This window comes from Oncorhynchus tshawytscha, linkage group LG13 (assembly GCF_018296145.1).
Source record: "Oncorhynchus tshawytscha isolate Ot180627B linkage group LG13, Otsh_v2.0, whole genome shotgun sequence".
NCBI lineage: Eukaryota > Metazoa > Chordata > Actinopteri > Salmoniformes > Salmonidae > Oncorhynchus > Oncorhynchus tshawytscha.
Window position 1 is genome coordinate 39,357,658 of NC_056441.1, and position 13,821 is coordinate 39,371,478.

The window sequence follows — 13,821 nt, forward strand, 5'->3', positions numbered from 1 at the left end:
AACCCTTACCTAACCCTAACCCTTAAAATGTCAACTTCAATGGGGTAGAATCCCGGATAGACGTCCCAAGTATCCCGCATAGCAAGGCCTTACAGTCATAAACCAGGCCTATTTCGAAAATGTATCTATTTAAATGAGATTTTAAACCAAACCCTAAACGTAACCACACTGCTAACCTTAACTGAAGGTAAAAACATATATTGTTTGTTTTCATGAATTTTTACAATATACACAATTTTGACTTTGTGGCGGTGGCAACATTTCCCTTCCCAGTTTTATTGATTTATTTTCAGTGTATGACGGGTTCATCATGTGACCACCCATCTCAGTCATATGACCGCGGTGTTTAGGGTTTCGTTGAGGAGAAGGTGAGTGTGGCTACTAAGGAAGTTAGACGTTACTTTTTGACGAAAATGTGTCCGTTTGTAACTTTCACGAGGTTGGAGCAATAAAATGTTCGACTTACTTAAGACGGTTCGAATCTAGGTTCACGGGATTCTCGTCTCTGGTTTTACAGTGTAGCAATTGTTTTGCCTTAATTCCACAGTATCACAACTTTCTTTGTCAAAGAGCCGAGAGAATACGGAACAGAGTTGCCAGTATGGTTGCAACGGCTGGTTTGATGGAGCTACAAAGCCGACTCGCAGTGCTTTTCTCGGTTGTGCTATCTCAGTGTCTATGCACCTCTTTTGTCCAGGTAAGAAACTTGACCGGTTTTTCAGTCATGGGTTGTCTTCCTGATTTATTTTGTCTTCCTGAATGTATTTTACAGTCTGCATATTTCTGCACATCTTTGCGAGATGTACATATGTTGTAGATTGTTCACTGCAAAGAAAGCATAGCAGTATAATGATTTTGGGTACAATAAAGTTATGGCCCAATAGCTGTTATCTCTGTGACTAACAGTTCAATAGACTTGCCGTACTTTTGCACTCACAGGCCGTTGCAAAGTTAAGCGACCAAAACAGATCTTAACCTCCTGCACTTCAAAATTTAGTCATCCGTCCTATGTCTTCACATTGGTCCTGTGTAAACTGCCCAAATGTCATCAATATAAAACTTTTTAACTAGGTAAGTCTGTTAATAAGAACACATTCTTATTTACAATGATGGCCTACCGGGGATCAGTGGGGTAACTGCCTTGTTCAGGGGCAGAACGACAGTTTTTACCTTGTCAGCTTGGGGATTCGAAACAGCAATCTTTAGGTTACTGGCCCTAGACTACCTGCCGCATCAATTGAAAAGCTGAGAAAACGATGAAATGCATTTCTGATAATACCTCAGTTCTTCTTGGGTGCATATTTTATGTGGTTGAATAACTGTCTGCTTGCATAACTCATTTTCTCAAGAGATGCTGAAAGGAATTGGATATTTCTCCAATTCTATTCCTGAGACATTTAACACTTGTTATATAATTTAACTGCAAAAATGCATCATTCTGTTAATATTATACAAAACTACACATGTGAAGTTATAGACCTACAGACAGTGTCCATATTTCAGTTACTATTACATTTAACTCATATTAACTTAAATTAGGAATATTCTGTTTATTCATGAATACAGGGATATTTGTAAACGAGATATCAAAGGTGCATGTAAACAGCGTCTCCCTAATAAGACCTTAGGTAGGATATGAGCTACAATCCAGAATACTGTGTGTGTAAATGTTGTTACTGTCAAATGCTTTCTTTTTACAATTGTCACTTTCAGCCATTCTTGTTGGCTAAAATCCAAGCTTCTTCCAAGATGGAACTCGGAGGTTTGCTTTCTGCACACTCTGTTTTACCTGGCCTAACCTGGCAAGTGGCTGCTTATGCCAAGCAATGAGCCAAATTGAGATTCTCTTTCTTTCTCCCAGATTGAACCACTGGTTTATGATGAGCAGTTGCTGTGGGTGAGTGGCGGGGCAGGGGAGGTGGGCACCTACCGGATCCCACTGCTCTCCTTTACCCCCAAGGGCAGTCTGCTGGCCTTCGCTGAGGCCCGGAAGAACTCTGCCAATGATGTGGGGGCCAAGTTCCTTGCCATGCGACGCTCCACAGACAGAGGTAGGCAGGCCATCAGGGCGAGCAGACAGACGGATGGACAAATGTTTGCAGTTTTTAATATGATATCTGATGATCAATGGGGGTCCCCCTTGGTCGGTAATTCGGCCATGATTAGATAGCTGGCCGCTAGACTAATTTAACAATCTAAAACATTTGAGCTGACATGGGTTAATTGAGTGACTGACATGACAAACTGCTGATGCACAACTGCATTTTGAACTTGTACCTTGTGTATTCTAACTCTCAACAGTAAGTAAGGAATTGATCATGCCGTCTGTTGCCCATCCCTGGTGTAATAAGTGATTCATCACGAAACCCAGACAAAAAATAATACTCAGGTTTTCACAAAGGAGATCCCACACATCCTGAGCACTTGTTGGTTGCTTTTCCTTCACTCTGCAGTCCAACTCATCCCAAACCGTCTCAACTGGGTTGAGGTCAGGTGATTGTGGAGGCCAGGTCATCTGCTGCAGCACTCCATCACTCTCCTCCTTGGTCAAATAGCCCTACACACCTTGGAGGTGTGTTGGGTCATTGTCCTGTTGAAAAACAAATGATAGTCCCAATAAGCGCAAACCAGATGGGATGACGTGTCACTGCAGAATTCTGCTTGTTAAGTGTGCCTTGGATTCAAAATAAATCGCTGACAGTGTCACCAGCCAAGCACCATCACACCTCCTCCATGCTTCACGGTGGGAACCAACACATGCAGAGGTCATCTGTTCACCTACTCTGTGTCTCAGACATGGTGGTTGGAACCAAAAATCTCAGATTTGCATTATCAGACCAAAGGACAGATTTCCACCAGGCAAATGTCCATTGCTCGTGTTTCTATTATTTATTCATTTTAACCTTTTATTTAACTAGGCAAGTCAGTTAAGAACAAATTCTTATTTACAATGATGGCCTAGGAACAGTGGGTTAACTGCCTTGTTCAGGAGCAGAATGACAGATTTGTACCTTGTCAGACCAAGAAGGAGAGTGATAGAGTACTGCATCAGATGACCTGGCCTCCACAATCACCTGACTTCAACTCAGTTGAGATGGTTTGGTATGAGTTGGACCACAGAGTAAAGGAAAAGCAGCCAACAACTGCTCAGCAAATGTGGGAACTCCTGGTGACATCACCAGGCAGGCTAAAATTCCATCCTACCAAAAAAGGCTGCAATTACAGGGGGGGGGTGTATTACAATGTGCCATTGGAACACAAGAAGTGATGAATGCTGATAATGGGCTTCTGTACACATATGTAGATAATCCAGCTACAATAGTCATTTACAACATTAACAATATCTACACTGTATTTCTGATCAATTTGATGTTCTTTTAAAATGGACATGTGCTTTCCTTTCAAAAACAAGGACATTTAAGTGACCCCAAACTTTTGAACGGTAGTGTATGTGTGTTGGAGTATCAATGTGTAGGGCCCTGTGAGTGTGCATAGAGACAGTGAAAAGATAAGAATAAAATATTTTGTTTAAACAGCTCTTACGTGAAAAGGGCTTGATCATTTTTGTAATTTCACAGTATTATTCCTACTGTTCCTATTGTTTAAATATATTATATATAAAAGAAATTCATTTTTTAATAAAATTTTTTTAACTGCACTGGGGCTTTAACACCCGTCTGAAAAGCTTGTAGGAAGTTCAAACAAAATGCAGTCCCTTTGCCAGCTGATCCAGAATCACGCAGTATTCAAAGAATGTCATCAATACAACAGTGAATAATCAGTGTCCTTGTACCACCAGTCTGATATCAATTACTACCAACAGATATGAGAATAATCCAATGGGACACTGGAAATTGTTTATTACAGACACTCCAAATATGCTAAACATTGTTCACTCAATTTTAAATATGAACTTTAGTCATCTTAAATATTCCCGTTACAGATGGACATGACAAACTTCATACTCGCATTTGAATCGACTTTGCTTTGTTTTGGCCCATCTTCACTCCAGTGCATTCGGAAAGTATTCAGACCCCTTTCCCACATTTTGTTACAGCCTTATTATAAAAAAATTTGAATCAAAGGGAAAACATGTTTTTAGAACTTTTTGCAAATGATACCTTATTTACATAAGTATTCAGACCCTTTGCTATGAGACTTGAAATTGAGCTCAGGTGCGTCTTGTTTTTATTGATCATCGTTGGTGTTTTTACAACTTGGGAAATTCAATTGATTGGACATGATTTGGAAAGGCACACACTTGTCTATATAAGGTGCCACAGTTGGCAGTGCATGTCAGAGCAAAAACCAAGCCATGAGGTCTAAGGAATAGCTCCGAGACAGGATTGTCGAGGCACATGTTTTGGTACCCTTTACCAGATCTGTCTGCAGCATTGAAGGTCCCCAAGAACACAGTGCCCTCCATTTTTAAATGGAATAAGTTTGGAGTCACCAAGACTCTTCTTAGAGCTGGCTGCCTGACCAAACAGAGCAATTGGGGGAGAAGGGCCTTGGTCTCGGAGGTGACCAAGAAGCTGATGGTTACTCTGACAGGGCTCCCGAGTTCCTCTGTGGAGATGGGAGAACCATCCAGAAGGACAACCTTCTCTGCAGCTATCCACCAATCAGGCCTTTACGGTAGAGTGGCCAGACGGAAGCCACTCCCCAGTAAAAGGCACATGACAGCCCTCTGGGAGATTGCCAAAGGGCACCTAAAGGACTCTCAGACCACGAGAAACAAGATTCTCTTGTCTGATGAAACCAAGATTGAACTCTTTGACCAAGCGACACGTCTGGAGGAACCCTGGCACCATCCCTACGATGAAGCATCATGCCGTGGGGATATTTTTCAGCGGCAGGGATTGAGACCAGTCAGGATCGAGGGAAAGATGAATGGAGCAAAGTACAGGGAGATCCTTGATAACCTGCTGCAGAGCGCTCAGGACCTCAGGCTGGGGTGATGGTTCATCTTCCAACATGACAATGACCCTAAGCACACACAGCCAAGACAACGCAGGAGTGGCTTCGGGACAAGACTCTGAATATTCTTGAGTGGCCCAGCCAGAGCCCGGACTTGAATCTGATCGAACATCTCTGGAGAGACCTGAAAATAGATGTGCAGTGACGCTCCCCATCCAACCTGACAGAGCTTGAGAGGATCTGCAGAGAAGAATGGGTGAAACTCTCCAAATACAGGTTTGTGTCAAGCTTGTTGTGTCATACCCAAGAAGACTCTAGGCTTGATGATGGAAACAAACTATTTCATTCATTTTAGAATAAGCCTGTAACGTAACAAAATGTGGAAAAGGGGAGTGGTCTGAATACTTTCCGAATGCACTGTATTTTACAGCACTTTACTTACGACGAATACTTTCCTCCTCCGCTCTCCTTCTATACTTCCCCTCCACACTAGGTGCCACGTGGTCTCCCACCTCCTTCATATTGGATGATGGTTACTTGGTTGACGGGCTGAACCTGGGTTCTGTGGTGGTGGATGAGGAGACTGGCTCTGTGCTGCTGATCTACTCAATGTGCTTCCACCAGTACCAGTGTGACCCTGCCAGTATTATGTTGGTGGAGAGCATGGATGACGGTCTCAGCTGGAGCCCACCAAGGAACCTCTCGGTCCAGCTAGGGGTTAAGAACTTCGCCCCCGGGCCTGGCTTTGGCATTCAGGTGGGTCACCACCGTCCATGGCTTTGATACTTCTCTTCATCTCCCCTTATAGCTCTCTCTCTCAATGTATCTAATTGGGTGAAAGTAGATTTAAATTTCATCCCAGTACGGGGACCTCCTGTGTGTGCATGTGCTTTTTAAAATATTTTTTTTATGGGCCTAATCATCATGACATATAGAATCCCTATTCATTTAATAGGATCTCTATGGGCCTAATAGTAAAGATTTGTCGTTTTCACTTTTAAAATGTATGTGCCTACCTTTTTTTTTAATGTGGCTTAAACACAAACAGTTTTCATCTGATTGTCAAACAATTACTTCAATGGCTCATGAAGACTACCTGCGCACATTTGTCCATTTTAAAAGAACATCAAATTGATCAGAAATACAGTGTAGATATTGTTAATGTTGTAAATGACTATTGTAGCTGGATTATCTACATATGTGTACAGAGGCCCATTATCAGCACTCATCACTCCTGTGTTCCAATGGCACATTGTGTTAGCTAATTGTTATCATTTTAAATGGCTAATTGATCATTAGAAAACCCTTTTGTGATCATGTTGGCACAGCGGAAAACTGTTGCACTGATTTAAAGATCCAATAAAACAGTCTTTCTTTAGACTAGTTGAGTATCTGGAGCATCAGTGTAACAGTATAACGTTAGACCGTCCCCTCGCCCATACCCGGGTGTGAACCTGGGACCCTCTGCACACATCAACAACAGTCACCCACGAAGCATCGTTACCCATCGCTCCACAAAAGCCGAAGCCCTTGCAGAGCAAGGGGAACCACTACTTCAAGGTCTCAGCAAGTGATGTCACCGATTGAAACGCTACATCCGTTACGTCAGCATTTGTTGGTCCGATTACAGGCTCAATGAAATGTCTTTATTGTTATTCTTGTTCTGAGAAATGAAGGCTATTCCATGTGAGAAATTGCCAAGAAACTGAAGATCTTGTACAATGCTGTGTACTACTCCCTTCACAGAACAGCGCAAACTGGCTCTAACCAGAATAGATAGTGGGAGGCCCCGGTGCACAACTGAGCAAGAGTACCAGTACATTAGTGTCTAGTTTGAGAAACCGATGCCTCACAAATCTTCAACTGACAGCTTCATTAAATAGTACCCACAAAACACCAGTCTCAACGTCAACAATGAGGAGGCGAATCCGGGATGCTGGCCTTCAAGGCAGAGTTGCAAAGAAAAAGCCATATCTCAGACTGGCCATTAAAATATTAAGATGGGCAAAAGAACAGACATTGGAAAGAGGGGCTCTGCCTAGAAGGCCAGAATCCTGGAGTCGCCTCTTCACTGTTGACATTGAGACTGGTGTTTTGCGGGTACTATTTAATGACGCTGCCTGTTGAGGACTTGAGGCATGTGTTTCTTAAACTAGACACACTAATGTACTTGTCTTCTTGCTCAGTTGTACACTGGGCCCTCCCACTCTTTCTATTCTGGTTTGTCATTTGGCTCTGTTCTGTGAAGGGAGTAGTACACAGCATTGTACAAGATCTTCAGTTTCTTGGCAATTTCTCAAATGTTCTGTTATTGATTACTGGATTGTGGTTAGAGCTTGCAAGAAAGGCATTTCACTGCATGTGACATTAACTTAAAACAGAAAAAATTATATTCCACAAGTTTAAGTCTCTTTGCCAATTTTTCATGGGACTGAAATGCTGTAATGATAAATGGTGAAATAACCTACAGTTTCCTAATCTGTTTTAACTATTGTGATAGGCTCATGTTTTACCGGTATGGCGTACCCCCACTATTTATTATGCTGGTACTCAGTACCAGACGGTTCAGTCTTACTTTCACCCCTGCATTTCATATAATTCCCCCTGATTTATTTGTTTGTCATCTCTACCCTTATATGAGGAGAGCTCCTTATATTTCCTTCGTCGTGATACCATTGCTGACGTAGCCTACTTTTGTGTTGTCAGTAAGTTTTGAGTCATGTCTCCCATGATGAGCTACTCTCTTTTTCAATACCTCTGCAGTTCTTAGTTGTTGTTAACCTGCCTGTGTCTTTGGACACACCAGTATTTAGCTAGTCATTCTGGATGTTCTTTCCTTTATGAGCCCAATTTCTATCATCCCTAACCCTTATATTGTGTGTAATAAATCTTAGGGTCAATGCACCGAGGTCAGTTTCGATTGAACTTTTGTGCTTTGATAGAGTACACTTTTTTAAAACTGTTTTTCCATGTCCTCTCTTGCAGAAGCACTACCCTCCTGCCAAGGGGCGTCTGGTGGTGTGTGGACATGGCACACTGGAGGGTGACGGGGTCTTCTGCATTCTGAGTGACGATCACGGGCGAAACTGGAAGAATGGCGCCGCACTGAAGAGCATCCCCTACAACCAGCCCAAACAAGCCCTGGACTTCAACCCAGACGAGTGCCAGGTAAAGCTAACCAGGGAGGGAATAGGTAGGAAGGACTGGAAACAATGCCACACAGTACAATACCCATATAGTTATTAGGCAACCCTTGAGTTTTACTAGTCTGGTAGTAGTTTTATAGTCTGACGCTTTTGTTCAATAGTGATGTATACTGATTACAATGCAGTTCCTCTACTTTTTTTTGTATCAGAGATTGGAAAGATACAGTAGCTAATCCTTGTAGGACCACTTAAATTGATTCATTTGACTAAACTATTACTATCCCGTGATAAGAAGTGCTTGAGCAACAGGCTTTCTGTTAAAAGCCAATAATCAGGCTAACTTTAGTTCCTCAATCAAACTCCTCTCTGCCTCTTTCCCCTCTTTGTAGCCTGTAGAGATGGAGGACGGTAGCATCGTCATCAACGTGCGCAACCAGAACAACTACCACTGCCGCTGCCGCATGGTGGTGCGCAGCCTGGACGGGGGCGAGACTCTACCTGTGGAGCAGCTGGTGTTTGACCCCATCCTGATAGACCCAACGGTAGCAGCAGGGGCGCTGCAGAAGGAGGGCGTGATGTACTTCACCAACCCAGCTGACAGTACCCACCGTAAGGACTATGGGAAAGGGGTGTGGATTGGGGCCCTCTGGTAGACCGAGTGGGTTGGACACTCGGTGTAGTGTTGAGTTAAAAATAAAAAAAAGTATTTTTTTTTGTGTTAATTTTCACCCTTAACCTTTCTGTCCCTCTCGCTTTCTTTCTCTCCTCTCTTTGTGCCAGGGATCAATCTAACCCTGCGCTGGTCTCTGACCAATGGCACATCGTGGGAGAAGAACACCGTCCAGATCTGGGCGGGCCCAAGCGGCTACTCCTGCATGACATCACTTACGAGCGGCAGCGCAGAGGACAGGAAGTTCATCTTTGTCATCTATGAGAAAGGCCACAAAGACTACGATGAGACCATCTCCTTCGCCAAGATCCACCTCTACGGTGGATGGTAGTAGAATAAGGCTGGGGTGGGGGACTAGGTAGAGTCTGCCTCTAACCACTGGTCCAAGGTCTGTGTTCTTAAAGTGTCTTGGTGTGCTGAACTAGCATCAGTTTAGCCTTTTTTAGATCATAATGAATTAGATTATATAGACAGGGACCTGATCCTAGATCAGCATTTTTACTCAGATACTTTTTGAATACAGGCCCAGATATTTTTATCCTCTTAAGTGGTTATGGTTAGGTTGGATTTTTATCCAAGATCTGTGGTTAGGAGCAGGTTCTACCTCCAGCCGGGGAGGGAAAGGGAAGAGGATGTTGAAGATTATCTCAGGACGGAGGACTCATGGGACTTTGCAGCACCACTTTGTTTTGATTGGTGGAGGGAGACATACTACTCCTGTTTTTATTGTACCAATAATGACAGTTGTGTGCCACTTTATCCGAAGGTGGGCTTTTAAATATATCAGGGTTGGTTTCATTAGGGCAAAATGCAGCAAAAACATTCTGCACCAGGAAATGGAAAGTTCAGCTAGTCCCTCCCTGTTTTAGTCTGTTTTCCTCCATTTGGTGCCTAATATACATGTTATTAGTATGGTCCAAGCACAGGTGTCCTGTCCTTTACTGAAGATATGATAGTCTGTAATGATTGGTGGGATGTTGGTGTAGCTACGCTTCCTTTCTGTTGAGGCTCCTATAGCTGAGAGAGGAGGGGGGGGAAGGAGTCTGCCATCCCCCATCCACACACACACATCACAAAATAAAAGAGATGGGTGGAAGGAAAATATTTTGGGAAAGACTTGCAACTGCTATTTCCATATGGCAAAAAAAGTTTTTCAAAATACAGCTTTAGAGACATTTTAATGCCTAGTAAATGCAGCTCCCAGCCCTCTGCCTCCCAGTCCATAACAGAATGGTTGCACTTTCACAATGTCAAGGAATTTCTACGGTTTCCTTTTTTTGAAGGATGGTTCTTGCCAACTTTTGACGTGAGAGATGTTTGTATGATGAGACCGTTTTATGTGAGTGAAATGACACGTAAAATGATTGACTTGTGTCCACTACACTATCTCAGATCAATAGAACAAGTATAGTTTGAATACCATCAACTTGATGTTTTTACGAGGCATGGCGCCAGGGATCTGTAATTTCATTCACCCATTTTGTGATCTAAGTTGAAAGTATAATAATCAACTGTGATTGTGTCACAAATACTTCAACTCAGTGTTTCTGTAGCAGATTTGATCAGTCTCATCTAGCGCACTCCACAGCAGATGTAGTTGTTTTCCTCAGTTCACCTTGCTGAACCCTTCTGTGAAGCTGATATGAAATAGATTCCTTGTTTAGTGGTAAGACACTGCATCTGGTTAATTGCACATAAGGATTTGATTGGTCATTTATTCGAAAGTGATTTTGGTTAGAAACTGTTGCCTTGTATTGAGGAATCTGGATGCATGTGAACTCATTGTGTCAAGTTGATTTGCCAATGTTATGGTCTTAAGTGCACTTGATTTTGTATTATATTTAGCATATATTCTACTCTTACTGTAAGCTAATTCTCTATCTTACACCCTTCATTATCATCCCTTTCCTGAAAGTGTGTACATTTAATAGAAGGGCTTCCTATGTTGATGACCTTTTAAGATTTGTGATAGTGTTTAAAGGAGGTGTGATGTGTGTCTGAGTATTAATATATTATGTATGTACGTTTAGATACTGTACAATTTGTGGAAAAATGTGAGAACTGAGCTTCTTTAAAAGCAGCAGTTGAGCCACACTGTGTGGAAAAATACTGTTAAAATTGTTCCAGATATTACAATTGTATTAAGCCTCTTGTAATGTTTTGGGATATCCCCCTGGGTCTGTAGATAATGTCCTGTACTTCCCTGAAAAGTATGTGAAATATTTTTTTTGTTAGCCACGCCCTGTTTCATGCTATGTGGGTGAACATTTAGATTCAAATGGAGATTTTGGAACAAAGAAATCGTACACATAAATGTACACTGTAAGACAAAATATAAGATGTAGCTGTAAGAGAAGGTTAGAAAAGAGAATAATGCAAATATCCTTAACAACTATTTTGTTTGTCACACTTATAGAAGTAATATAAATATTTTTCTTTATGACAATGTTGCCAGAATCTTATAGTAGAATCACAGTGTCTTCTAAAATGTATTATGTGTTAGGCATTAATGCCAAATTATAATGGGGAGGGAACAAAATTCATTATTATTGAAGATACTACATTAAATTGGCATTCATAGACATGAAACAAGTTCTTTGAAAATTAACCACAATGAATGGGAAATTATTTTCACCTTGAATGCATCGTATTTTCTGAAGTTGAATAAACAGATGGGAAGTATATAGAGCACAGAAAGTGGGTGGAAGAACGGGGATGTGAACCGCTCTCTCCGGGTGCGTATGTAGTCCTGGACGGCACTACCCAACCCAGACAACCATAATTGCATCAATCATTTACCACAAATCAGACATTAAAGAAACAGTAAAACAGACTAAATTACTCTTGCTTTCATATAGCCTTAGTACAAGTGGCCTTAGTAGAAGATGATGGTTGAGTGTGGGAGTAATGAAATGGGAAGAAACAGACATTGTCAATTAATTTAGCATACATGCAAAACATTTTGCCTGCGGGATTATTGGAACACCGTAGGTCACAGTCATTGTCAACCCATTTCCCTGTTCTCTTGTTCATGGCTTCACAGTTGTGACATAGAGGAGGCTCGGGAGCTGAACCTGTACATAAAGATAGAGTTGTAGTAGTACTTAGTTGTGTGTCTAATGTCTGCCATATCACACTGGCCTCAAGTAACCCACATCAAACTGCATTCATATAGAGTGCATAGACCTTGCCTGGCTACCCAGACTCCTTGCTCTGGCCAAATGCTACGCCCACTTATGTTAGTTTCTTCTCCCAATGAGTCTGGCTCAGTACCTCCCCAACCCTTCACTGAATGCGAACCCATTCGGGGTTGTCTGCTTTGTCCAGAAGCTGATGGGTTGGGCCAGAGCCATAACACACTTGGGTAAAACGGCAGTTAGAAAACAGAGCCATAACACACTTGGGTAAAGCGGCAGTTAGAAAATGTGTCATTGGCTTTGACACTGATTTGTTAGAGACAATCCAATCGCTGCTGACTTCGCTTTGTACAACGCCACTCATGCCCCTCGTCACCATAAACAACTTCAATAATTGCAATCTCAGACTTAAGTGTGTGGTGAATTACAGAGCTAGCATAGAAACACTTCCCACCCCAAAATATATATATATTTTGCAGTGGTGTAAAGTACTTAGAAGCTAGGGGGCACTGTTTTTATGTTTGGAAAAATAACGTTCCCAAAGTAAACGGCCTATTCCTCAGGACCAGATGCTAGAATATGCATATAATTGACAGATTGGGATAGAAAACACTAAAGTTTCCAAAACTGTCAAAATATTGTCTGTGAGTATAACAGAACTGATATTGCAGGCGAAACCCTGAGGAAAATCAAACCAGGAAGTGGCTTCTATTTGGAAAACTCCATGTTCCATAGTCTGCCTTTGCTCCATTTGAAGGGATATCAACCAGATTTATTTTCCTATCGCTTCCTCAAGGTGTCAACAGTCGATAGACATAGTTGCAGGCTTTTATTTTGAAAAATGAGCGAGAACGATAATATCGCGTCATTGTATGGCTGGGTGCCAGCAGCGTTTTGTAAGTGCAACAGAGTTTGGGCAGCCATTGCGATCCCTCTCCTACTGAAAAGGACAGTTGCGGTTGATATATTATCAATTATATATTTTAAAAACAACCTGAGGATTGATTATAAAAAACATTTGACATGTTTCTGTGGACATTACGGATACTATTTGGAATTTTCGTCTGCGTTGTCGTGACCGCTCTTTCCTGTGGATTACTGAACATAACGCGGGAAACAAACGGAGGTATTTTGGATATAAAAATCATCTTTATGGAACAAAAGGAACATTTATTGTGTAACTGGGAGTCTCGTGAGTGAAAACATCTGAAGATCATCAAAGGTAAAAGATTAATTTGATTGCTTTTCTGATTTTCGTGACCAAGCTACTTTGATGTTAGGTGTTCATAATGTTTTGTCGAGCGATCGATAAACAAAAACGCTTAGATTGCTTTCGCTGTAAAGCACTTGTGAGTTCATGAATACAATTTTTTTTGTAATAATATTTGAATGTGTCGCTCTGCAATTTAGCGGTTGTTGATGAAAATTATCCCGTTAACGTGATTGCAGCCATAAGAAGTTCAACTAGATGATAGGAACACTGGACAAATTTCAGTGTCCACATGGAAATACAGAAATAAACACTTTTCCATAAACAAGGTCTAAATCATGTTTGATGCACTCTGGATGCAATTTTTTTTGCAGAACTGTTGAAACTAGATTAAATGAACACTGGACAATTTTCAGCAAGTTGCAACATTGAAATACAGAAATAACCACTTTCCCACAAACAAGGTCTTAAATTATGTTTGATGCACTCTGGATGTAATTTTGTTTTTGCAGAATTGTGTAACGGTGGGAGGGTGAGGAGTCAAAACGCAGAGAGCAATGTAAATGGGAAAAAAGCTTTAATGTCCTTAACAAAGTAACAGGTCCAAAACATGGGTGAATACCCTAAAACACAGGTTCAAAACAAACCCAAAACCTAGTTACACAAACCCGGACAGCGAAAACCCAAAACCGACGATACACCACAAACAACAAACACCAGCGGGTAATTTAAAAAAAA

General features: G+C 41.6%; 1 protein-coding gene across 1 annotated transcript; it reads left to right on the forward strand.

Annotated features, from left to right (window-relative positions):
- Window positions 1–287: 287 nt before the first annotated feature.
- Window positions 288–11,569, forward strand: LOC112264907 (sialidase-1). Its single transcript, XM_024441826.2, has 7 exons — window positions 288–368; window positions 548–697; window positions 1,862–2,051; window positions 5,414–5,676; window positions 7,906–8,088; window positions 8,456–8,675; window positions 8,847–11,569. Exons 2-7 carry the CDS (start codon window positions 602–604, stop codon window positions 9,065–9,067), a joined length of 1,173 nt encoding a protein of 390 aa, XP_024297594.1. The 5' UTR covers window positions 288–368; window positions 548–601; the 3' UTR covers window positions 9,068–11,569.
- The last annotated feature ends 2,252 nt before the right edge of the window (window positions 11,570–13,821 follow it).

Bases quoted from the DNA above. Each gene is read 5' to 3' on its own strand.
- LOC112264907 (XM_024441826.2), top strand. From the start codon at position 602: ATGGTTGCAACGGCTGGTTTGATGGAGCTACAAAGCCGACTCGCAGTG. The intron at 698-1,861 runs GTAAGAAACTTG...TCTTTCTCCCAG, and splicing joins TATGCACCTCTTTTGTCCAG to ATTGAACCACTGGTTTATGA. The intron at 2,052-5,413 runs GTAGGCAGGCCA...CCTCCACACTAG, and splicing joins GCGACGCTCCACAGACAGAG to GTGCCACGTGGTCTCCCACC.